At 36.5% G+C, this 26,701-nt stretch overlaps 1 protein-coding gene across 3 annotated transcripts in view; it reads right to left on the reverse strand.

Moving 5' to 3' along the window:
- The window catches only part of PTPRN2 (protein tyrosine phosphatase receptor type N2), a 655,793-nt gene that overhangs the window by 419,140 nt on the left and 209,952 nt on the right, over window positions 1–26,701 (reverse strand). For all 3 annotated transcript variants that reach the window (XM_061468000.1, XM_061468001.1, XM_061467999.1), the window contains 2 exons: window positions 14,503–14,620; window positions 9,397–9,559 (listed from right to left, as the gene is read on the reverse strand). In XM_061468000.1, coding sequence (XP_061323984.1) covers window positions 9,397–9,559; window positions 14,503–14,620 — 281 coding nt within the window. The remainder of the gene's footprint in view (window positions 1–9,396; window positions 9,560–14,502; window positions 14,621–26,701) is intronic.

Here is a 26,701-nt window from a genome sequence, read left to right on the forward strand (position 1 = left end):
TGTATGTTTTAGGTATGTAAGTGACTGACATTTTCTGCATGAAAGTTCACAGAAGGGCATATTAAATTATATCATGCAGAAGCACTGTGCAATAGTCTATTTTCTAAAAAAAAAAACCCCAAACAAACATAACCAAAACCAAAAAAAACCCAAGGATTAGATACATGCAACCCAAGGTACAGATAAATGCTGTTCAATATATTCACTAAGGAGTAGATTGATTTGAATACTTCGACCAAGTGCAGAAAGAATGAAATTAAGTTATAAAAAAATACCTCCTTTCTTGAGGATACATTATCTAAATCTTGAAGGCATATAGAGATAACAAAAAATACCTTAGGAATGCATAAAGAAGGAATCTTCCTCAATTTAATTTGCCTTTTTTCCGTTTGATGCATTTTCAGATATTAATTTGTCTGCTACCACCTGCGCTTGGTTGGACCACGGTTCCACCACAGTACTTAATTTACTGTGCCTATTTGAGATAGTGGCAACATGCTCTCTGAAATTAGAAAATAAAACCACAACAAACACTGGAACCAGGCCCTCCCTAACCAGTGGTAGGATGAAAGAAAAGTTTCCAAATGTTACCAAAAATGAAATGATCTCATACTTTAACTCACCGTGTGGAGTGAAAGAAGTCTAGCTTCTACCAGAAGCATTCTAGATACTTTGCGACCCACACATGCTTGCCTCATGCAAACTCACTATGTAGAAAATACATATACTCACATATGAACCCCTAACTAAACAGGAGCACAGGTGGCACTGCCTGACTGCTAGATCAAAGTGTAGGCTGTAAATTTGTCACCTCAATTTACCTTTACTTTGAGAGAAATCCAGCCAACATTGAAACTCGAGGGCCTAAAGTGTGTCATGGAGTAAATTACAGCGCAAAAATCCCTGGGATGGAGCTGAGGAGCAGTAAATCTGTGTCCTTAGAGCATCACGGCTGAAGTAGCCATTCCCATGCTAACAAAGCCTTCATTATTTCAGCTGCTGTTCCGATACAGCGCTGCACTGCCAGGAGGATATCTTAGCAGGCTTCCAGCTATGTTCAAGGTAGCTGAAAGGGGGGGAATGTGACTTTTCAAGCCTCTGTGTAACATAATGTTTCACACTCTGCATCAAATTCAGTGTTAGATTCATCCGAAAACAATAGGTAAAGCCAATGAAAGAATTAAATTTTCTTAGCAACAATGGAGCAAAAGCCTTTTCTACAAGCTGATAATGACATTTTCACTTACTACAGAAAATGGTATTATACCATGCAAGAAATCACTGCATAAGAAAAAACCCAAGAACTTGGAAGACTAATTCAGAATCCAGAAAATGGTAAAAAGACCAAACCACTCTCCCCTACAGTGACAGGATAGCATGATTCATGGGCTTAAGGCAACAGGCACTGTTACAGTCGTCTCATCTGACCTACCATTTCACTAATAATTTTCTGTAACTATCTCCTATTTTCTTTCTGAGAATTACAACAGCTTTGAAACCATTTAAGAACTACATCAGAGTAGTAAAGATGGCAAAGATTGTTAATTAACACCCTGTAGTTTGCAGTGTCAAAAGCTTGATCAAGCAAAAGAGGTCCTCAAAGTGTCCTTTGATCAAAACTAGTGATCAATTTGCTTCTTAATTCTGGTTGTGAAACTGCAGCACAACAGGATTGTCTAGAGTCTGACTGTATACCATCCAATAAGCTACTTCTGTAATTTCAGCTGACAGAGATTTGATTGTGAGCAGCATATTCTGTCACTCTTAAACAAAATAACTCTCCAAAACAAAAGAAAAAAGAGAGAGGATAAATACATCGTCTTCTTTCATGTATTTAAGAAATTCACTTTTAAGTCTCAATGTTCCCAGTTATTCTTGATCTTTTTTAGAATGATCTTAGCTGCATGCCTGCCCTTCAACCTTCTCCAACAGATTCTTTACATGAATAATTTTTATTAGTAGTTGCCATTTGTCATACTGCCAAGGAACTCACTGGCTTTAGTCTTCAGAACTAACTGCTTGTTGTTACCTTTGTTTCTGACAAATCGCTATGCTATGAGTTTAAACAGTTTCTTTTGGTGTAAAAGGAGTACTGGATCATCTTTCCTCAGATGATTTCCTCACCATTAGCTCATGATAAACAAAAAATATTAGTTTCACATATAAGGTTACACGATAACCTAACCTATCCCCACATGTAAAGGATGAAACATATATATAGAAAAAAATTACAGGTAGATAAACATCAATAACCTGACCAGTGCCAACGGGCTCCCATGGGTCCCATGGTGCCTACTAGCAGTACCTGCTTCACCTGGCTATTGGTTACATATGAGGATATAGACTTGAGGCAGCTTTATCTCTGTCAAGCTACTGTGTTCAGAAGCTCCTTAACATTACCAACAGGAACCAAAAAGTGACAGTCAACCTCCAACGGAAGGTAGAAACTGTGCAGCCTGGTGATCAGTGCCGGTAGATATACTAGGCTATTTCAGCTTCCCTTGTCTGAGAACAGTTTGCTCATATGTCAATAAGTCTGTTACTTAAGGTTTCAGTGAATGATGTTTAAACACATTTTCTGTAGGCATATGCTGGTATATTGAGCTAACTCATTATCTAAAGATGATTTACACAGAAACATGAAGATCTTCATCTGCCAAAGTCGAGCACATTAGCATCAATTCAATATATTTATAACTCGAACATATGAATTTAGAGAGTAATTTCACCCAAAGAAATGCGAGTGAATAGAGATCTGCAGGATCCATGTCTACAACATTGTTTTACAACCTCACTGAAAACAACCAACCATTTGCTGGACAAGTGCTTGAGGTAAGGTGAGGATTTTTCCCCTCATAAAAAATATTTACTGTTGCACTGTCCTGAAATGTTTACACCAGCACACTCACACAGAGATTAGATAAGTTTCAGTTTTTGTGAACTCTATCACTTGATGAGTTTGATCTAAAAATACATATGGAATAGACTTTAAAGTTTGTACCAGCTCCAACACCTTTTTTTACTGAGCCCAGTGTAGTGAATACAGTGAGCAAATATCTGGAAGACAAACAGCAAGTTTGAAGGAGAAATAACAGAAACAAAACCTCCCAACTCATGGTATTTGTCAAAAAGGAGTCGATTTTGAAGGGAATGGGAGGGATCTGAAAGAGAAGCAAATCTTATTGTCCAGTCAGTATTTAAGATTTTAAAACTATCAATCTATGTTTCATCTGGGTATTACTAGAAATTAATTAACTCCAGACTTGACACACATCATTTATAATGTCATCTCTACAGTGCTTTTATCTTCAGATCATTGTAAAAATAATTACTCTTTACAAGACTGCTGTGTGATAAGGGAAATTATGATTTCTGTGTTAGACATTGAAATTCTGTCAGTACATCATAGATAAACCGATAGGTTGTAGCTAAACGCCAGTGTCAGATCTAAGGCTTGAAAAGCACAATACCGGCACTAGAATCTTCACCTGGCCTACTATTAACTCAAAAATATAAGCACAGGTCATATTTGATCACCAGACTGTATATTTATGCCACAAACAACTTGACTGTAATTTTACTAGGCTTTGTAGCCATCATTCAGTTAGATCTTCGAATGCATGGTACCAGTCCTCCCAATAAAAATTGCTATCTACACCAGATTCATGCAGGATGGCCAACAGGATAGAATTTACAATGTCTTATTTATATATTTAAATTAGAATAGATGTATAACAACTAGGAAATTCCTTATTTTTCTCCACTGATCTTAAATTGAGTTTAGGCTGACCTGCACCAATACATACATCCGTATTTGGCCAAATGAACTCTATTCTAGTACTTATGAGATTTTGTTTGTTTGTTGGGTTTTATGGTTGCTTTGGTTTGGTTTTATTTCTTAAGAGATGTTTAATATTTCTTTCTTACTGAAAAGAGCCATAGATGGGAGAATGATCCAAAAGATTAAGTATTTTTCCAGGATTTCAGGCTTAACTTTAAGACTACACTCTACCAAAAAATTATTCCACACCCTCAGAAAAGCTATCTAATCTGTCTGTGATGTAGGGGTATTAGTTATTCTCTACTATGTAATGCACCAGGTAAATAAATATATCAATTCTTGTGAGATGTTCAGATATTACTCTAATGATTGTTGCATAGATATGCCTATAGACAGGCAATTCTGTAGCTTCAGGGAGACAGTCCTTGATCAATTAGTCCTGATATTTTAATGAATGTGTTTATGCAAAGGGTGTATTAAATTTTTCTTACACATAATCCCACAGATATGAAATATTAAATTTCGTATTTACATAGAGCTTAAATGTATACATTGCAGACAGGTTTTTGGTTTTTCAGCAGTCAGCTATCAAATTAATTTATGATGATCTTCATTCCATACATTCATTTTAATCAGTGTTAGATAAATAAGGGTCCTGCTTTTATGAATTAAAGCTTCAGATTAATATAAGCAATGACTATGTAATTTCTTACTTGTTAATCACAGTAACTATTATTTGCAGGTAAGAGTACATCTTTGAGCACTTGTGCACTCAGATTTTCTAAAATAAATAATAATCCTTTCTAATAATTATCATACATCCTAGTTCTTTCAGGAGTTCAATTACAACACACCAATCAACTAATTTTTAACCCAGCAAAAACATGAGTACTCTTCCCTGAATCTGAAAGGGGACAACAGGTGGAAGGTTCCCTCTTGTACAAAGGACTAAAAAGTTTTACCAAATGCCTTGTCTAATGTTTGTACCCTTCTATATCCCAGCAAACTGACTGCCGCAACAGTTTTTACTTTCTCCCCTTTCAGCAGCACTTCCTGTTGATCTAACAACCAGCCATACGTCTCTGTCACGAACCAGTCACTTTATCTGTTTCTTTTTTCCCTTAATGGTTCTCCAAAGACTTTTGTTAGCAATTTCTTTCATATAAATATCATTTTTTTTTTCCTAAACTCTTTGCTTTAAAATTTATAAGAATACCTAAGACTTGGGGATTTCCACAATCACAACCTTTATACGTAAAGTCTACCTTGAAATGAATGTAAGTAATTAAAACCCAAAGAAACAAAAAATGGATTAAACTCCCTGAGAACTCTCAGATAATTTTCTCTCTTTCTCTTTACTACATACTAGGGCCTGAATGGCACACCAGCCCAGGGAAGACCTCAGTAGCAGGTAGGACCCAGGTCTGAAGACCTCAGAAGCCAAATCAAGGGGAGGAAATAACAGCAGTCACACAAATTTTCTAGCTATAAAACCTAAACCATAAAACAGAGACCCCTGCAGCAAGAAATGCAGCAGTAACACAAGCGTAGCAGGCAATTTCCTTATTCCTATAGCCTCTTCAGAAGCTTTTCCAGAGGAGTCAATGAAGCACCCAGCCCCAGAATGAGAGAGGAAGTGAGTGTCCAGCCATGTGGTGTGGTAGATGTGATTCCTGTGTGCTATAGCCATGATTTCTGAAATGAGCCCTGAAATGAACACTGAAATGCAGGGCTGTTAATAAAACAGTGTACTTTTGCCAGCCTGATGCATTTAAAAATTCACAAATCAGGCTACCAGAAGGCAAGAGAATAATATGTAAAACTGATAGCTAATTCAGGAAAACAAAACCAATCAATTCCAGCTGAGTAATTTTTTTTTTATTTTCTTCTGCTTTGAGTACATTTGGAACACATTTCAAAACTTTCTCTGTGGTGACTAAAAAAATATTTTCTTGCACCTATTCAACTGCAGCCGTTTGGATTTTTTTAGAAACTGTAAGATCATTCCTCACTCTCTTGGCTAAGGGCTGGCGAAAAGTAGACAACACGAACATTTGTTTCCACACTGACCACTTTTGCTGCCTCTTTTTTGCTCTGTTGTAACAGCCACTGTGGGCACAGCTATTTTTTTCCTTTTTCCACCTCCTTTATTTCAAGATTTCCTTGAGGTTTCCCACATGCCCCTGCTATGCTAATGCTCACACAGAGCTCACCAGCAGGGCTGCCATCAGCAACAAAGCAAGAAAACTCTCCTTCTACAGATTACTGGCTTTAGTAATCTCAGCTATGTACTGTCCCTTCAAACCCAGCAAAACTCTGCTTCTCAGTTTCTGTAGGAATGTCAACAGCATAGTGTTTTTTACAGGGGTTTGATTTTGTTGGGCTTGATTTTTGTTCGGTTCTCTCTTTTTTCTTTTTTTAATTGTTGGTTTTTTTTTTACCTATATATTGTTCTAACTGGAGGGGAGAAGAGCTGGGGAACTCACATGAGATTTGAAACCTCTGCATTTCTTGCCTCACTAGATAAGACAAACCAAGCTATCTCATTATGCATATGTGCCTGGCTATATGTTATTTTCCATACTAAGTTCAGGTTCGGCAGAAAGGAATCACAAAGACTGATAATGCAGCATTTTGTGAATGGTAAAACCCTCCTTCGTTGGGGGTGGGGGAGGGATGAAACAAACCCCAAAACCCACTAGCTAATGCCTAAGTAACAAATGCCACCAAGTGCCCATTTTCTGAACAACTCTTTTCAGCTGAAGTGAAATGGTTCTTTGTAACTGTAATCCTCAAGAAACAGACCCACCAAATCTTCTGATTCACTGCTATTTATCCACTGGCAGAGTCATTATCAAGTGGCTAAATTACAGTCTGCAGTAGATGCTGCATAAATACTGACAAAAAATTCTAAGTTAGTGATGAACTTCAAGTGCTTGAAAATTCACTCAAACTCCTGCAATAAATGGTAGACATGACAGGAATTTTGGTCCATCACATAAATTCATTAGTGTTATTTCTCTCATTGTTCTATCAGTCCTTAAGTGGACAGTTGTTAGAAGAAAGGAAACAGGAAAAGAGTTACCTAGTTTAGGTTTTGCCATGTCTTATTTTACAATTTCATCCATAACTGTGTGTGCTGTCTGCTTGGTAATCTTGAAGCTCTGTAGTTTTATTCTGATAATACATGCGGAAGATAGTAGGAAAACTAAAGATCAAAAGTTTGTAAAGCAGTTTAATTAAAAATATGTTAAGATACTAAATAACACTTCTGGATATAACAAGTATTTTTAAAGCCTCTTAGTCTTTCTTCCTTTTTTTTTTTTAATTCTTGGGCAGAGTCCTTTGATGACAGTTTTGGAACAGATCAGAATCCACTCAGGAAGTCTGCCTAAAAGCACAAAATTTCTGCAAGATTCAGCTATACTTCATAGGAGGTAAGGTATCAAAGCAACCAGAGTGGTGTTATATCTCCTACCTCCTGACGGCAAGAATGACGTGACAGAGGTAAATATATACTTGAAAGAAAATTACTTTTAAGAAGGGCAAAGGCCCCAAAGGTGCACTTATAAGTTTAAGTAGTGTAAAGAGGCTCTGTCTTACCCTTCTTTTTAATCAGGAAGTGCAAGAAAGTTTAAAATATAAGACCTTGCTACAATTATTTAATAAAGGTTCATAATTTATCATATATAAAATGCAAAAATAAAATACCAAAACTTTGTTGAAGCATGCAATTAAAGTGCATGATAGCCATTCCCAATTTCAGGTGGTATGACCATATCAAATGCAGCTCTTGTGTTTCTTTCCTTCCTACTTCTCATATCGTGAAATTTTACAGCTTTTTGCTGCTTCCTGCATTAGCAAAGTCCTGGTTTCTCTTTCATTTAAATGTTTTATTAAATTTATGAATCAAGGTATAAATATGGTGTCTTTTTCTTTCTTTTTAAAGAATATCAGTTGCATTTGATTTGCAGAGGATAGGGAAACATCTGCAGGATCATTTAAAATTTATGACTAATTACTAAAGAGAATTTTCTTTTAAATTTTAAATTATAGGTAGCACATCTGACTCAAAGGCTGTTGTTTCAAAATGCTTCTTAGTAAATAGAAGTGTAAAGTCTGCTCTTATACGTGCTTCATTCCCAGATTTTCTCCTCTTTATCCCACTCCCCCAGGCTTCAGAGTACCCATCTCCATGGCAACACTCGATAAGGTTGGTGGGTGGTGTTATCACAGCAGGCTTCCCCACAGAAGGTCTCAGCCATATGGATTATTTATGAACTTGCATGACAGCACCAGACCCACTGAAATACTTCTTGAGCAAGTTTTGTTGTCTCTGAAAGCCAGTGATTCAAAGCAGGGCATCCTTACTGCAGTCAGCACCCATTAGTGGAGAGTGGAGAAGAACCATGAAGGTGGTCACTCATCCATCCCCAAAGCCTCCTTGCCACTGCCTGCAAGTTTCTCTTACCCCGGATAAACACCTAATGACAAATACCATAAATCATGAGTATTATATATGCCAGTCAGGGAAACTGGAAACTTGTGGCTTCTGACAAGATTAACATTTCAGTTATACGATGACTAAATAGTTGATACAACTGATAGTGCTGTTGGGAGTTGCTGTTGCAGACACGCTGCAGTATATGTGTCTCTGAATTACTTCCTGGAAAAAAAAACAGCAGTCTGGCTTTGACACTATTATATTCTTTGCCTGATTTTTTCCTGAAATTTCTTTTTTTTATTTTTTTTTCAGCTAAGGTTGTTGCATTTACACTGTATTAACACAAATAGCACATACCAATTTCTTTAAAGGATTGCTATAATAACAGCCTATTTCTTTAAAATACTAGAGTGCTCTGGACAAACAAATTTTCTGAGCAAAAACTATACGGCTATAAGGGCCTGTCATATGCAACCCCTTCATCTAATAATTTTTATAAATTTGTCAAGCTCTATCTTAGAGCAAGACAGATTTTTCTCTAGGAAAGAAAAAAAGTGATTCAGTTCTCACATAGACACTTGTTTGGGTTTTTAACATAGCAAACACTGAAGATTTAATGGCTGTGATTTATCTTCCTAGCTATCCATATATTTAAAATGCATACATATGAATTCCAATTGGTCACAATACGCTTCCTTTACAATCAATAAGAAATAGGAAATGCTGAGGCACAATTGATCAGATCCATTATCAAAATCTTCTCAAGTGTTATATTACTTGTACTCTAAGCACCAAAAACACCAGCAAAAATTCACACGGTATTTCAGCCAGCTTCTTGAAGAGGAACAGTTCAGATATGATAAGAAAGGCTTCAGATCAGCCAGTGAAGATGTAAGCACCTCTATTCCACTTTTTCTCCTTCATCACATACAATCGATCTCTAATTAAGGTAAAATGCTCCAGATTAGAAGAGCTCTATCATTTACAACACTGAAGCTGACTCAACTCATTTGGAGAGAACTTGGTTAGACCAGGTATGATAATCAATTGGAGGAGGCAGCAAGAAACAATATCCGGTCTTGATATAGAAAGGAAAATTGAAAAATAAGGAGAATTCAGAGAAACAGGAAGTCAGAATCACAGAACATAGCAACCACATTAACAATACTACCTTGACAGAAGCTTTGTCATTTGTCTTCCTTGGATGCAAATTTGTAGCTGCAGACTGGGAGAGAATACCAAGATATTTAAGATATTGCTGAAGAGAATTGGCCAAGTTCACATCATTTTCCAGATTGTAATTTCTTTCATTATCTGCATTCTGTCCCAAAGTCCTACACAGCAAAAGCAAGAAAAAGAAAGTTACCAGCCTGCACAACGTACAAAGTGCCCAACCAAAAAGGCACGGCAAAACACTGAAGTTAGTTCCATACATAAGAAAAAAGTCGCTCAAAATCTTAACAACCACAGAAGTATAGAATAGTCAGTGTTTCAGCAAAAGCAGTCAAAAATCTTGCACTATTAACAATTTACTGCAGGAATCAGTTAATAATCTAACAATAAATCAAATAAAATGCCTACAACAAGGCAAAGCCATATTCAGAAGAAAACACTTGTAAAAAGAAAATATGCATGATCAAATTGCACCCGCAAAGAAAAATTAGATGATTCTAACATTTTTAAAAATTGCTGGATGATGATGAGATTCAACATCAATTTGGCCCTGCACCAATTTACAGAATACAGTGAGCCTACTGGATGTGCAGAAATAACTAAGATAGCTCCAGCAAAAAGCTTTAAAAAGGAATAATGAGGTGGAACAAGTGTGTCTTCTGATCTTTTCACATGTCTGGGATTCACAGAATAGCAGGGTTTCCTGAGTGGTTTAAACATATCTTGGTGACGTTTGCAAAGAAAGGCTAAAAATGTGATTAAACAACAGCAGTGTAGAGGTATTTATGTAGGATTCATCGCACTGTGTGCAATGAATCTGAATTATTACTGGCTCTCCTCATCTATCGCAACAACATGTCAATGATGATGATAATTTAACTGTCAACACTAGTAACTATTTCATTCCTTGTGCACTAAGGCAGAGAGAGGGTTCCCAATCTGCTTTTTTGCCTGTGAACAACATATCATTTTGACTGGAATCACCTTTTTAGTGTCACCATTTCCTATCAATATGCCCATACACCTCTTCAATGAGGAACAATTTCTGGTGGAAGAGATTTCCGGCTCTGGGAGACAAGACAGCATTTGACTTTCAACATCTCCATGCCACTGTAAGTAAAATTTTATTCTACCAGCCTATGTCATGGTGCTTCTGTAGGGCCACAGCTTTAGAGAGTACCATTATGTCATTTTCCAAATCTTAGATTTAATTACATTAATTTATGCACAAAGAAACAGACTTCCTTCCATGCTCACAGTTGTATCAAATGCTTGTCCAGACTAATTTAATACCAATAAATGTAATTAATAAACTAATTTACTGTAGTGGGATTGCCATGACCAAGGTACAGGACCTTGCACTTGGCCTTGCTGATCTTCATGAGGTTTACACAGGCCCACCTCTCCAGCCTGTCAGGTCCCCCTGGATGGCATCCCTTCCATCCAGTGTGTTGACTGCAGCGCACAGCTTGATGTATCCCACTGTCCATGTTGCTGACAAAGATGTTAAACAGCTCTGGTCCCAATACTGATCCCTGTGGAATGTCAAGCTATTTATTTCAGAGCTCTAAAGTCTGCCTCATGATGGAGGGTTGACATGCAGGTAACATTATCCAACTCCTTTTCAATTTAAAGCCAAACTAAAACTGTTACGCAGTTTTAAAAAGAGCTGGGCAGTATGCTTTCTGCTTCAATAGAGATGAACTAATCCAAAAAGGCTCTCATCATACAAGGCATCCCAGTTTCAAATGCTCATCTTTAATTCATCAATTAATTTCATCAACTATCGTCAAATTTCTTAACTAATTTTGAAAAGAAAGGAAAAATGGAAATACCAGACCACATTCTGCCCCAAAGATTTCCAATGGGAACTGAATGCACGGATAAAAGACAGTATTTATGTTAGCTTTTCAGGCCATTATTTACAGTATATGATCACTCATACTGGTGGTAGAAGCAAAATCAGGGGTCTAAGATTTGTCATGCCTCTTATGATGACAGTAATCGCACTGAAATTGTGTTTAAATTTCACATTAGATGGAATATTTTATGCTACAAAATTATAAACTATTAAAATGTAAAAGCCTAACAAAGCATTAAATTTCCTTTGATGACAACCTTAATAAAATTCTATAAATACATCTGAAAGATTTGAAAAAGATTTTGTAGTTCATCAATATATAACTGTTGTTCACCCTTTTAACACAGAAAGTAAAATATGTTAAATGAGCTATTATTGCAAGTGAATTAAAATATTGCTTTTAAATTTCACAAAGTGATATTGGAAAATGAATGAAAGATAAATACATAAAAGCTAAGTAGAAGAAATGACTGTCAGCTGAATTCTTGTGCACTTATTTGGAAGTATTTTCAGTTTTAATTTATTCTGAAAAAGGACTTTGCATATACAATGAACTTTAGGGTATAAAGACAGTAGCTTATATAATTATTTATCCACAGAAATAAATCTGTATTTCTTACAAGAAACAGTTCTTTAGAAGCTTTTTTGTGGAAATGTCTGAATCACTGCATCTCAGAGATTTCTAGAATGTTTTCAATTAATAGATACCACAATTTTAGGGAAAAAAAAATTCTCCCTTTTAAATGCTCTAAGAATCTTATTACTGACTTAATTATGGGTTTATTACAGAAATAATGCTATAACCCATTTCATACATTGAAGTTTTCTATAAACATTTGTGGTTTTGCCTAATTGACCCAGTGAACACAAACAACATTTATTCCCTGTGTACAGAGAAGACTTTTTTCCTTTATCTTGGATACTCTTTCAAGACTGGGGTCCTTTTTGAAATTTAATAAGGGCGCAGAAACTACCATGTACACTCCAGTGAGCCACCAAAGAAAGAACTTTAATCTTGAAATCAAGGTCCCAGTTTCACATTTAAGATGAAATCCATGTCTTCTGTTTCATCAGATTTCATATGCACTAATTTAGCTTAAGTCAATTTACCTTTCAAGTGTCTGAGTCTATTTTCTTGCTCTCACTAGCTCTGTAGGGATTAATGGCTCATTAGTGTGACTTCATATTGTCTTATTACACACGTGACCCTTAATAAAAGGCCTTCCTGCCACAATGTTTCTTTGATAATTAGATACCTACACTAAGTTGCTTTTTTAAATTATTTCATTATTTTCTGATAAGATTTTTAGCAAGCTCATTGAGCACACTAAGAATAGCTTGATCAGAATCTACAGGATGCCAGAGAAAAACTTCCTACTGTTCTCTGACCTACAGAATATATTACAAATGGACAACCAGAAAAATCAATTAATGCTTTAAACTGCTGGCACATAAGATAATGCTTTCAGAAGCATGGCTTGGTAAATTCAGAAAATCTATCCACAAGAGAAACTGCTATAAGTGGAACATATTTGAAATTCTGATGTCCCTGAAGTGTCAATACACAAAATGGTTTGGGGATTTTTTAATGTATAGTTCTAGATAAAAATGCAAAGCAGCTCAAACCTGATCACAACAGGAACTCCTAAAATTCATCATCTGTTCTCAGTCTAAAACCTAAATTATTTCTTATATCTTCTTATGCATTATATTTTTATGTAACTATGAATCTGGAACAGTGCAGAATACAGCCTTGATCTCATGGAAATCTGGCCTATTTTATCTTACTCTCATGAATAAAATTTTAGATACATTCATTAGAAAGAAAAATTGAAAAAATCAACCACAAAAGATATTCAAAATAATTTCTGATACCATGTACAGACAGTAATCCATACAGATGCATTTTGTGTATCTAAGCAGTGAAAACATGTTTATGGATTCAACCACATGTTGTTATCACCTTTATGATAATCTATGGACCAGCATCTTCTTTAGAAGTTAAGTTTCTACCTTACTGCACTCCTGAAACATACTGCACTGTGATTTTAAGGGATGCTTTTGAACCAGCAAATATGTGAAATACAGGGTCAAATTCTGTGAATTAAATCAAAATAAACTAAGGCAAGCAGCTGAAGCCACTGGGCACTATTAATTACACAGCTTTTTTGTCTCCATGAAAAGACAATCTAGAAGAGAAATGGTTCTGCAGTATATACGCAGACCATATACTGTGGTATAATATGAAGATCTAAAGTCAAATATTCGATATCTTGCCCATCAAGGCTAGAAAATCAATCTTTGTCCCACTGTGAAGAAAGTTTTCTAACAAAAAGCATTTTCTTTCACTTTCATTAATTTTGAGTTTTCATTTCTTAAAATAATGTAGGAGAAAGCAGAATTTACCAGTTTTAACATTCCTAAAATTGTATGCCTTTTAAAATTACCTTCCGGGGTTTGTGTGGTTGGGTTCCACTTAAAAGCCTGTAGGATAGAATAAACCATGTAAAACAGTATAATCATGCATGTAGGTATGTCATCTTCTATATATAAAGATGACATAATTGCAGGTCCTACCTCCATATCACTCTACAGAATTACAGATGGTATGTCTCTTGCCACCAATAACCGCTAAGTCACCCTACCATATCTTTCAAGCCTACAAGGAAAACGACTTCTATAATACCAAGAATATACAGAAATGTCCATACATTTTTTCTGTCATGGGAACTTGCATGAATTTCTCCTTTCAGGACAAATGTTGCAACTAAAGCTGAGAATATATGGACTTCAAATCAATTACAGCTATGTTTTGGAAGAATATGAGTTTGAATATGTAATCAGTTGCTCAGAATGTCATTCAACATTTTTTGTTGTCTTGTTTCAGAATAAAATCTCTTGTGGATAAGCTACCGTAGAAGTCTGCCTTTTTTAGCCAGTCATACGAAGAGGTGGCTGACCTGACAACTAGACACTGCATAAACTCGATAAAAGACCTGATGTTTTGAATTCTGGCACCTAAATTAACACTGGAAGGCACATTTCTTAATGAGGGATTTCAATCATTCTGTCTACTGTTTTCCTACTGGTGTTTTCAATGCTGTTGTATGACTGGTTTCCCTTTATGATATAGATAGTGGGTTTGGTAATGTGTTTAATTCGGCTTCAGTGCCAATCTATTTCTTGTCATCTTCAAAACCCTTCCAAAAGTCACTCGGGCAAAAAATACTATAGAAGACTTACCTTCCTGTGTCAGATCCTTCAGATGCAAATATATCAGGGTGTCTGTTGTGGATTTTGTGAATGGTTGAGAGTTCCTGACCAATAACATGCTGAGTATAATCATCTTGCCAGGTAAAACCTGATAAATAATAAAACAAACAAACAAAAATAAGCAAACCCACTATTTAATAACTTGAAATGTTGGCAAAAAATGGGTGTTATTTGAACAATATATTAAAAATGAAAAGAAAAATGAAGCTTTGTGCAATTGGAACCCAAGAGTGAACTTCAGATTCTTCTCTTCTGTACAAAATCTTGTTAATCAAACTTTCCTTACAAGGGAACGAAGACTGTAGATTATGTTAGGAGATTTTGAAACTTTACTTTTAGCAGAATTTTAGGTAGTTACAAACAAGCTTTAATAGATTAAAAAAAAAAAAAAAAGGTTACTTTTGACAGCTGTGGAAGAGTCAACTCATTAGCTGGTATCTGTTGAAACGTTACTTCACTACTTCCCCATTCATGGCACATTGTCCTTTCCCTGTTTTCTCCATGAAACTATACTTTTAGAACATTAAAGAGCTAGTACTGCAGTGGAAATAAGTATTTTCAGGTTTAGTGTAATACATGTGGAGGTCAATTTACATTATCTTTATACTTTAATGTCGTGACAAAGAACTTTACAACAAGGGGGAAGTGCAACTATGAAGGCAAATTCCAGTGATTACTCATTAATTACATGCACTGCCAATCTCATGGTAATTATACTTGAAATAATGATATAACTCCAAACATAGTTGTTACACTAATGATTTATCTCACAGAACTTGCCCATGCAATAATTATCTGTAATTATCTAATAACTAAATATCATGTAATTGAGGAGAATTTCTGGTTTTATGATATGCACAATAAAACATCACAAAACCCTCAAATGAATATTGACAAAAGTTTCAGACATGGTTAACCTGCTAATATTTTCCTGTAAGAAACCATCTAAAGAAAAACCCTCTCTAGCACCACATGGAAGGTAACATATTTACTGTAATTGTGGTGAGGCACACAATTAAAGAAGTCCAGTCTAGGAAGTATTCAAACTGTTCTGTTGTCTGGGATTGAGACAAGTTTTAGGAAATAAAGCCCGCATTGGGGCAAGATTTAGGTGGACTGCATCCCAAATGTCCTTTTTATTATTCAATCGTTAATAAAAATAATAATAATAAACAATATAGGACTCGTGTCAGCATGCAAGAAGGCTTTAACAAAAAAGCTCTCTGATACCTCCCCAACACTCTGCTTTTGCTCCTTCTTTCTTCTTTTTTTCTATAAAAGGTTACTTAAGTTTACTGAGGAAACACTTTACCTGAAGTCAGGTTAGATGCTAATGGCTACAGTAAATGACTCCAGCCTCTTGGGAGGGGGAAGAATCTCTATCTCTGTCTAATCTGGTTTTAGTTCTGATTCATCCTTTTCAAATGCAAATCTCACCTTTTCAAATGTGCCGTGTAAGTAGATGGATTCAAATAATTTCACAAATCTCAATCTAAGGCTGCTCAGAGCATGTTCTTATGTGAATACACAAAAATGAGTCACCATGCAGCTACTATTATTTTGGTGTAGTGTTATTACAGTGATTTTTACATGAAAGTTTTCATATATATATATATATGTATCTTTGAGTATACTTCTCTGGTGCCTAGCATTACATTTCTGTTTGTTTTATAAATTCATGCAGAAGAAAAAACTAAGATAACATTCCAGTTTATACGAATGTGCTACAAAAAAAGTTCAGCTAAAACACATATATATTTGTTATTAGCAGAGTCATAAAACTATTAATTTTATCAACTATGTGTCCAAAATCACTAGTTTCACTTTGTAATTCTAAGCCAATACTAGCTCTACAAAAGGCTAATTAATGCAAAATAAATAACATAGACTTTGAAGAAAAATACACAGAACAACTCTGCGTGGTATTAAAGGAGAGTAAATAGGTGAAAGAGAAACAGAATACTTTTTATAGATCTTAAGAAACTAGAGTTAAGGGAATATGCCTTCTCAACTGTATCTCCTAGCACTTCTACCTCACATAAGAGTTAGAACAAGACATGGATGAAAAATGCAAATTTTAACTAATTCAAAAACCCCCTTGTCAATAAGTTAATATTGCTGTTTCTTATGCAACTATCTCAGGAACTGCAATGTGTCTAAAGCTAACATTATGCCAATCATTTTCCGGCATTGTTTCAGTTTCAAAAAATCTCTCCCACACACTGAGCTCAATAAAGCAGCACATTCAAGAACCATAATGCCACGCTGACAGCTGCAATCAAAATTAAAGTTGAGAAGGAGCATATGACGCCTTATGGCGACTTCCCGTTCCCTTTGTCCCTGCCATCACACCTAGCGCCAGCTCCGGCCTCACCACCCAATTATTACAATTTGTCTCCACTGGCTGAGCAGAATAACAGCAGTGCTCTTGTACACACATTACTTCCATGTCACTAACAGGGAACGGTACAGGGGGATGCCCACTTACTGATTAACAATCCCCCCTACTGCAGGTCTGCCTAGGACCTGCATTTCCCAACCGTGAATTCCCACAGATGCACAATGCCAAGGAAAGACAGAATGAGTCCTGTAGACACTGGAGTGACACAAATACTATGACAACAGCAGCAGCAGATAGAAAATTGCTCTCAGTTGAAAAACATTGATAGTTGTGATACGCCTTGAAAACTAGCCTTTGGTATAAAATTTCTTCACAAAAAGTAGCACTTTTCACTTGTGTCAGAGCCCAAGGTTTAATTTAATTTTATTTTTTTTTATTTTAATTGAAGTTCCATAACCTAAATGTATTTGAAAAGGGAATGCTGGTGTAGAGACAGCGAAGGCAAGACATTAATCACAGCCATAATCATAGCATGGTTAGGATTGGAAGGAACCTTACAGACCATCTAGTTCCATCCCCCCAACTTGCACATCAAAATCAAAGGAGATGCTCCAAATATGATGTGGTCTTTCCCTGTTATCATCAAGTATTTATAGAATCATAGAATCCATTTTCCTGGATCTTTAATTTTCACAGCACAATTTATTATTAAGGGTTCCACACCACAATTCATAATTAAAAACTAATCAGTCCAGGTTGGATGGGGCTTTAAGCAACCTCATCTTGCGGAAGGTGTCCCTGCCCATAGCAGGGGGGTTTGGAAGCAGATGATCTGTAAGGTATCTTCCAAACCAAACCATTCTGCAATTGATTATTATTACCCACAACTGCAAAAATAATAATGAAACTATTATTGTTTACATTCCCATTATGTTCAACACTTAGTTACAACACTTAGCTGTTGTCAACAGAGAGAATAAATCTAAGAATTCTTTTATTAATCCAAATCAAGTAAAAAACAAGCAGTGTAAATAGTGAAGAAAACCATTTTCACAGATTCACACTGGTGAGGATATTAGCTTCAGTCTCCAAAATTGAAGTCAATCTTGTTTTCACATTTATCACACAATTTCACTTTTAGCCTGCTTAACTGGCTTTGTTGCTATACCAATTACTGAAAAATAAGAAAAATTCAAATACATATTTCCTTCTCTCGGCTATTCAATTTTTCTGATTCTTTGGCATTCTTTCCTGTGGTTTTGACTCTGGCTTTCATCTTAGAGAAACTTGATGACTCTCCAAATATACCTGACCACATCTTTAATGCACGTAAATTTCATGAGCAACTGTTGAAAACAATAATCTGCTACTTCTCTGTCTCAACTTAGTCTAGTTCAGAATTATTCATACAAATAATCTTTACCCCCTCTTAAGGCCCAAGCAAGAAAAACAACAGTGTTTTAACTTTGCAAAGGAATTCTTGTGTGAATCAGTAGAACCCAATTTAAGTCCCTCAAAGAAACAACAGTTCTCACTGCCCGAAGCTATCACCATGCAAATCTTCTTGCTCATACTCCCAACCCATTTTCCCAGCTCACATGGCTGAGGCAACATAGGGCTTTGCAGGCAAGTCCAGTAAAAGCTGCATCTGACTGGATAACACCAAGAGACTTTTCCAGCTCTTGCACTAATTGAAGTCCAAAATGACTAGTTCTACTTCAATATATTAGCCACAAAATCATTTTTACATATCAAGCTCATTCAAAGGACATTATTTTATATTGGAAGAAACCTATATACTAAAACTTGATCCTTTTTTTGTCAGTAAAATCCCTAAATAAAGATCAAAAAACCTCAGAAGTATTCAGTCTTGAAACCAAAATATGTTACTATTTTTGAGTTGTGACATTATCTTTCCCACAGTTTTTGGTAGAGTTATCCATTTTGTCCCTACACAAGGTTTTTCTCTGAGCTTCATTCAACTACTACTTCATTGCAGCCAGGAAACTCTTCATTGTAGAGCTCAGAGACTTTCATCCCCCATGCCATGTGTTGCAAATTGTTAATGACTACTTTAGCTGTCAGAACATCTGCAGAATGGGGAATGATTGGCTTTCTTCCCTATTTTCACAGCAGACAGGTCAATGTATGCCTTTCTGCAGGATGCTTTTCTGCATTCTCTAGAGGAGCTACACTTGCTCTCATCCCAGACCACCGTGTTCAGAGCTCAAGGACATGCCCAATAATGTTCATGTATTTCAGTACTGGCTAAGTCAAAATTGCTGCTTTAATGCTGAGTTTGCTATGTGCATAACAAAATTATTTCAATTGATATATTTTCTACCTAAGAATGCAGACAAAAGGTAAAATCCTGATGTTTCGTCTTAGAAGAAAAAAATAAACAAAACAACCTTGACCTTCTGAAAGCAATTTTGTAATACAATTTGCAATGGCAAAAATTGTAATGCAGAAGTTAAACCCACCTCTACAACCTCTTAATGTCCCTGTATCTTTGCCTTGGAATATCCCTTTGTTCTGAAAATTAAGACTAAAGGCAGTTTCTACAAAATCAAAAGAAAATCTACCAAGGTAGTTTTGCACTATATTTCCATGAAAACTTACTCTAATTAAATTTGTTTGCTCTGGTCAAACATTGAGTTATCTTCTAGATGAAAAGAAATTCTAATACAGACTGTATTTGAAGAAATGACTGGCAGTTGTAAGCAGTCATCACCACTCTTGCTCATTTCAGCAAGAACTGTAGTCATCCTCTCCTGGAAGTTGTCAGGAGTCTTTGTTGTTTCCTTCCCTTTTCCACAGCATTCCCCAGCAGCAGTGCTGAGTACCAGATTTGCACTGGTTTGTTGCCCTCTTTTGGAGCTTCTAGTGGGGTCTTTATAATATGCAAGCATTTCAGTTGCTGCATTCAGCAGCTATTCACTCATGCTCACAGGCAAAGCGCTTCCATTTGAATGAACAGATGAAAGGGCTGCCTAAGGATTATGGTTTCAAATTTTCATATATTGTTTTATTATACATAAAAGTGATAATCTCCATAGAATTAAATTACCAGAATGATCTGCTTACAACCCTGATTTTAATTTACTCTAAGTAACTATCCCAGAAGGTGGAGGGAAGGCTTTTCTCTTCAGCATTTTTAGGAATTTGTATTATTTGAAAAAGCCAAATGAGTGCTTCATTTGCCAAGGAGATTATAGAATGCTCCCACAGGACTCAGTATGCAATGTTTCTTTACCTTTATTTCAGCTTTTGTAGATAGCTACAAATAATTGGTTTGTACAAGAGAAATTTTCTCAGTGTTACATAAGATTTTTCTGCCACTGGAGCTGAGAATAATGGAAGAATAATACTGTAATGCAAAATATATCATCTAACTTCCGACTAGAATAGGCTATTTTCAGAAGACTAGAGCAGGAAAAGACTTCCCAAATTCTTGAGCTAAATCCCATGCCATTCACCATGGTATACAATCTTTTTCACAAATTGATAACCCTCAACCTGAAAGCAGATGGTTCCTTTCACAGAAATGCTCTTCAGGAAGGAAGATACGCAAAAGAGGGCTTCTCACATGGCTTCAACTTCATATTAATGTTCAACCTTAATTTAACTCATGTTCAATTACATCTTTAACTTGCGTGGCTTTCTGCAGTGTCAAGGCTGTGACATATTTATAATAAAAAGAATAGTCAAATTAATATATGGCAAGTAAAGGTGCACTTTCTTTTCCTCCATTTCCTTCTGAGCCTGGACTATGCACAGACATTTCCTTGGTGCTGTCAGTTCAAGGAGTTTTCATGAAATTAGGTAAATATTCACATGCATTCAAAATGGTGATACTAAAATAAAGATGAGACACCTTTGCTTCTTTCATCGAGCTTTGAACCCACATGTGTTAGCTGACAATCACATCAAAGTGCATGTGACTATTACAGATGTAACCCAAAAACCCTGACATTGCTTCTACACTGCAAAACAGGTCTCCTTACTACATTATTCCTCTGCAATCTCCTTTTAGAATTGGTGATCTTTCCATGTGTCAAAATACCTTTCATTTTTCTGTTCCCCTCTCCTTCCTTTTCTGTCTTTTTCCTTTCCAAGATGTCTTACACCATTTGAAAATTCATTCATTTATCTCAAATGCAGGACCTCTTTAGTACTCAGACACTGGTTGTAATGCTAGACTCTATAATGCTCAAAACGAAGGTATTGTCCAAATAGTAGCTAACAATGCATACAAAAGCAGGTATTCCCTTCTCACGTTACTTTATCCATTTCATTTCATTTCATGCTAACAGTAGGACAACAGCCTTATTGGCATGAAAAATATAGTTCCTGGGAAAGGACTTTTGAAGTGCCTTCAGTCCAGGAATTAAAATATCACCGGTAACAAGGTACATTTGGTCAGAAATGTCCTGGCACTTAAATAAGCATAGAAAATTAAGTGGACATACAGGTTACATATATTCTAGCAAATCCATCTCAGATCTACAGTTCTTCATGTATTTTTAAATGCCTATGAGCATTACCGTTCTTTCGGCTCCATATAGTGGTTCTCACCCCCATTTTATGTAACTGCTGAACTCCCATTGATGTTTGTGAAAAAACAGATTTGAGGAGTACTTTCAATTGCACATGCAAAGTCAATATACAGAGGTGCCAAAGAAGACAGTACAGCAGAGGCTGCAGATGCATTTGCATCTCCACATTTGGTTCTGAACCTAAGTGTTTAAGACTGCTGTACAGACCACTGTATCAGCAGTGTGGAGGTAACATTAGAGTGAGTCAGAACAAAGGCTTCTGCAGGATATTCACAGTATATTGCACAGAAAAAACAGACATATTTGAAACCCTTTCTCTAGCAAGGGCCTTCTGTCTCCTACTCGCCATACTCTGTCCTGCATCAAAACCAAGGCAATTTAGAACAGGAAAAAGCTGTTTTGTTTTGTTTTGCTTTTCTTAATTTTAAAAGGTAAGTGAAAAGTCTCTACCTAGTTTGTGTGGAACCATATCCTCCATTTTCCACTTTTAAACCACTTCTCTTGGACTGTAAATTCCTCCAGGAAGAGGCCATATATTATGTAAATTTGTACAGTCTCCTTATACAGCAATAACAACAACAATAATTATTATTGTTGCTATTACTATTAATAAAAGAACAGCAGTTGCAGAAGATAAGGTTCCCTTAGGAACCTTGCAAAGATCTTGGTGGCTGAAAGCTGTGAGTTTTCCAGGGAAATGTGAGCCAAGTCAGTTTGCCTGGAGCAAGGATGAACAATCTGCAGGTCACAGTTCTACCCAAAAAAATTGATTAGTGATACTCAGGTTTCATTTTGAATTCACCCCGTGTACAGAAAACACACACTGTGAATTTGTGAAAGGCAAAGTAGCATTTTCAGCTGAAGGAATATTTGAATTATCTTTTTTCTTATTCTCTTGTGCACATAAACTTTTGGGGTTTTGACCTTCCAACAACTGCAACAGAGGATGTAATGAACTTTACTGTATATTGCATGACAGACAATTTTTTTTCATGTAAGCATTTTTAGTCTTTGCATCTCAGTGCTGACAAGCTGATTACAATTAGCAAATTACTGAAGGCTCTGATTGATGGATCAGATGGACAGGCTGTGGCCAGCAGAATGAGGTTCAACAAGTCCGTGCTGCATCCTCCATTTGGGCCACAACAACCCCATGCAATGCTACAGGCTTGGGGAAGAGCGGCTGGAAAGCCACCTAATGGAAAAGGACCCAGGGGTGTTGGTCATCCAGCTGGCTGAATATGACCCAGCTTGTCCCCAGGTGGTCAAGAAGGCCAACAGCATCCTGGCCTGTATCAGCAATAGTGTGGCCAGCAGTGACAGGGCAGTGATAACCCCTCTGTACTTGGCACTGATGAGGCAACACCTTGAATACTGTGCTCAGTTCTGGGCCCCTCATTGCAAAGACAACACTGAGGTGCTGGAGCGGGCTCAAAAAAGCGCAATAAAGCTGGTGAAGGGTCTGGAGAATGAGTCTTATGAGGAACAGCTGAGAGACCTGGGGTTGTTTAGCCTGGAGAAGAGAGGGCTCAGGAAGACCCTTATTGCTCTCTACAGCTACCTGAAAGGAAGATGTAGTGAGGTGGGGGTCAGCCTCTTCTCCCAAGTAACAAGCAATAGGACAAGAGGAAGTGGCCTTAAGCTGTGCCAGGGGAGGTTTAGATCGGATATTAGGAAAAATTTCTTAACAGAGAGGGTGATCAGGCATTGGAACAGGCTGCCCAGGGAAGTGGTGTAATCACCATTTTGGGAACTGGTCAAAAAACCACACAGATGAGGCCCTCAGTGATACAGTTTAGTGGTGGTCTTGGCAGTCCTGGGGTAATGGGTGGACTTGATGAACTTAAAGGTCTTTTCCAACCTAGCTGAGTCTATGATTCTATACCGCACTACTTGTCAACTGCGGTACAGTGTTTGCCCATGTATTTAGGTGGTATCTATTTGTAAAAAATAGATAATTTGACTTATTTAAATAAAAATTGAAAAGGATTTAGTGAAAGAAGCTCTGACTGACATTTCCTACCTGATGTTCATTTTCCCTCCCTTTTTTCATGGAGTTATTACCTCAGTGAGCTTTAATAACATTTTTGGACAGTACATGTAATGCTGACTCATGGATTCACATTAGTATTTTGTCAGCTGCATGCACTCTGATTTCTAGTTCTTCCTAGCTTCTTTATTGCCTTCTGGGGTTGATCTCTACAAATACTTAAAATACGCTATGCTATAAGCTGCTATTCAGCTTTACCTCAACATAACACAACACTACTAAAAAGTGGATTTCTGACTGATTTTTTGAGCAAGATTGTCAATGAATTAAAACACATTTACACTGGAAGAACTGAAACAATAAGGTATGAATTTAAAGGCCCTAAAATTTAAGTTGCAGTGAACACACTTCCAGCTGATGTCTATTCATAACACATCATTCAGAAAGCTTCATCATTTTTTGCTCATAAACATCACGAGTTGCTAGGTTTAAATGTCATGTACTAAAAATTCTGACATTAACAAAATGCCTCAAAACATACAATGATGACATAACGCTGAAATAAAACATACAGAGGGAGTATAAAATTGCTATTATTCCTAGGAGCAATTTTACCTTTGTGTGTTCTATGCTCAGCCAAAATCTGAATATTTTGAAGTAGCTCCACTAACTTTATGCCACACAGGCCTAACATTAACTGTGCAGACCTGTTATACATGCTATGCTCAATATGAACTATGGAGAACTTTGTCTGGTCAAAGACCATGGTTTGAGGTGTAGCCTGGACATGCAGGCTGAGCCACGGAGGAGTGAGCACCAGGACGGGGGGACTAAAAGCACATTTGCTTTCTTCAGAATCTGCTCTTCAACTTGTAAAACTACACAAACTGTGACTCACTTCTCTGTCTGCAACACTGATATAACAAAAACATAGGTGTAAAAGTTGTACTGCATTTGAATGTTATGGAACTGTGCTGATATAAACGAGGAACAATGACAAAAACAGGGTCCACCCGGAGCTACCGCAATGTATCATTAACTAAGTGGCAGGTAAGTGCTTTTTTCTTAACTTCAGTGTATTTCTACTATTTAATGACTAGCAGCCAATATCAAGGAATTTAATATATTTTGAAAAATACTATTCATTCCAGAAATCTGTCCATCAGCAGTTTTGGATGGCATAGAAAGCAGCAAACCTTTAGAGCAAACACTGAAGTGTACCAGCAATGATGTTAGAGCATTTCGAAAACATCAGTGGTGTAGCTCGTATTTCTCTCTTTCCCTTGGTATTCTTACAGAAGATAAGCGTTCTGATCAGTGGCTGCCAGCTTTAAGAAATAATGATATATTTCTAGATAATCGATTGCTACCTATTACCATACTTTTGATGTGGGGGAACATTCATGTGCCTTATTTTCCACTTCCTCAGGGTATCCTGGTTAAATGCCACGTGCATTTTTCTCCCATGCTAAGAAAACAAAACCTGCATATTAATTCTTTTTAAGAGAGGAATAAATGTAATAAGAAAGGAACATTGATTATTCTATTCATCTATAAACTACTCCAATAGACATATAAATAATACTGAAAATTGTAATGTAGCCTTAATTATCAGCAGTGTTACTCCTCTGTTTATAACAGTCATGACAGATGAAACCTGCAGCAATCAATCTGATTGCTCTGGTAGCAGTTTAAGCTAATTCACAACAAAGGATACAAAGTTGAAAAGCCCAACTATCACATGCATTTTACAGGTATATTGATTTTTAATGTAAGACCTCTGTTTCATTGACCAGATTTCTGCTTCTTAGTAAGGAAATTATGAGCAAATATCCCTGTAAACACATCTGGGAACTAAGGCGTCCAAGAGTTCCATACACTCCTCTTTAGCTGTACCTAATATCAGAATGAAAACACAAAGAATTGCCTTCTTCTCACTCCAAAATGCTGATGGTTCATTTCCCCAAATCAGCACCTCAGCAAGGCAATTTACTTAAAAATTGTTTGTTATCATGGCCCCAAAAGGTACAGATCTTAGAAAGGAAAGAGGAACAAGTGAATAAACCACTGAACATTTCCTGTTTCAGCCATTTACATGCTGTAAAGCTGGCCTTCATCTGGTATTCCCTATTCACAATACCTCACACATTGTTAGCACTTTGATAGAAAAGAAATAGTCTAGAGAAATCATTTTATTTTATACTTTAGGACTATTTGTTGAAAGAAGTAAACTAGAACCTAGGATTAACTTGTTTTATTTACTACAACAAATAAAACAGAAACATGCGGCATTGCAAATTCAACAATTTATTGTTATTTGCTATTCTTACTTACCATTTGCTTGTGTCTCTATGCAATATAAACTATATTTATAGATATATATTTTACTGCACTTACATTATATGACATATGAAAGAAAATATTTCCTTCTATAATGTACTTCTTAACTAAATGCCAAAAGTTCAAACATATAAAGTGAAGAAGCCTGTCCTGAGATCCAAATGAGACTGTAACTTTTGTACTTTAGCAGTCAGTCAAGTTTGATTCATTTCGCTATATGCAGTGCCAAGGTTTGCCCTTGAACATTTTACATTTTTAAAAGGTAAATGTATTCCATGCTTCTCAGAAGGGTCATTCTTGATCATCCTGTTTGCGTGAAAGTACATTTGAATTACTCAAGATTTCCAACGTTACAGCAAAGATACTCCTACACCACATTGATATGTCATCAAAAACAATTAAGTCTCTCTTCCCTCACCCATCCTGTATATAGAAAAATAATCTGTCTTGTTGACTGTGATGTTTATATACTTTGTGAGTGCGTGATTCTTTGTATTCATCTGTGATCCCACATTACAGCCAGCACTAAATAAGGCTGTATCAACTTACCAGACTGCCCTAGAACCAGCACTGCAAAGTGTACTGCAGTCATCAGGCGTACCTGCTGCTGAAGTGCCTCAAATGCCAGCCAGGATTCCCCCAGTGGCACAGAAGCAAGGTCAATTATTTTCTGTGGCTGTCCTAGAGACCAAGCAATTTATTTTGCTGGGTTATTCTGTGTGAATAAACACACTACAATAAACCTTTTTCTCCATCAGTACTGGTGAAGTTTAGCTAGACGGTTGGCTGGTTGGATGAATGGGTATAAGAAAAGGCTCCTGAACAGGAATTCACAAAACTATTGTACTGACAAAGCTAAAATAGACCCTTTCCCACTCTCCCCACACTACCTGACCCTATATTGCTATGATGAATAGGAAACAGTACATAATGTTTATT

This window comes from Pezoporus flaviventris, unplaced genomic scaffold (genome assembly GCF_033815535.1).
Source record: "Pezoporus flaviventris isolate CSIRO_AGI_PZ_B2104156 unplaced genomic scaffold, CSIRO_AGI_Pfla_v1 ptg000047l, whole genome shotgun sequence".
Taxonomy (NCBI): Eukaryota; Metazoa; Chordata; class Aves; order Psittaciformes; family Psittacidae; genus Pezoporus; species Pezoporus flaviventris.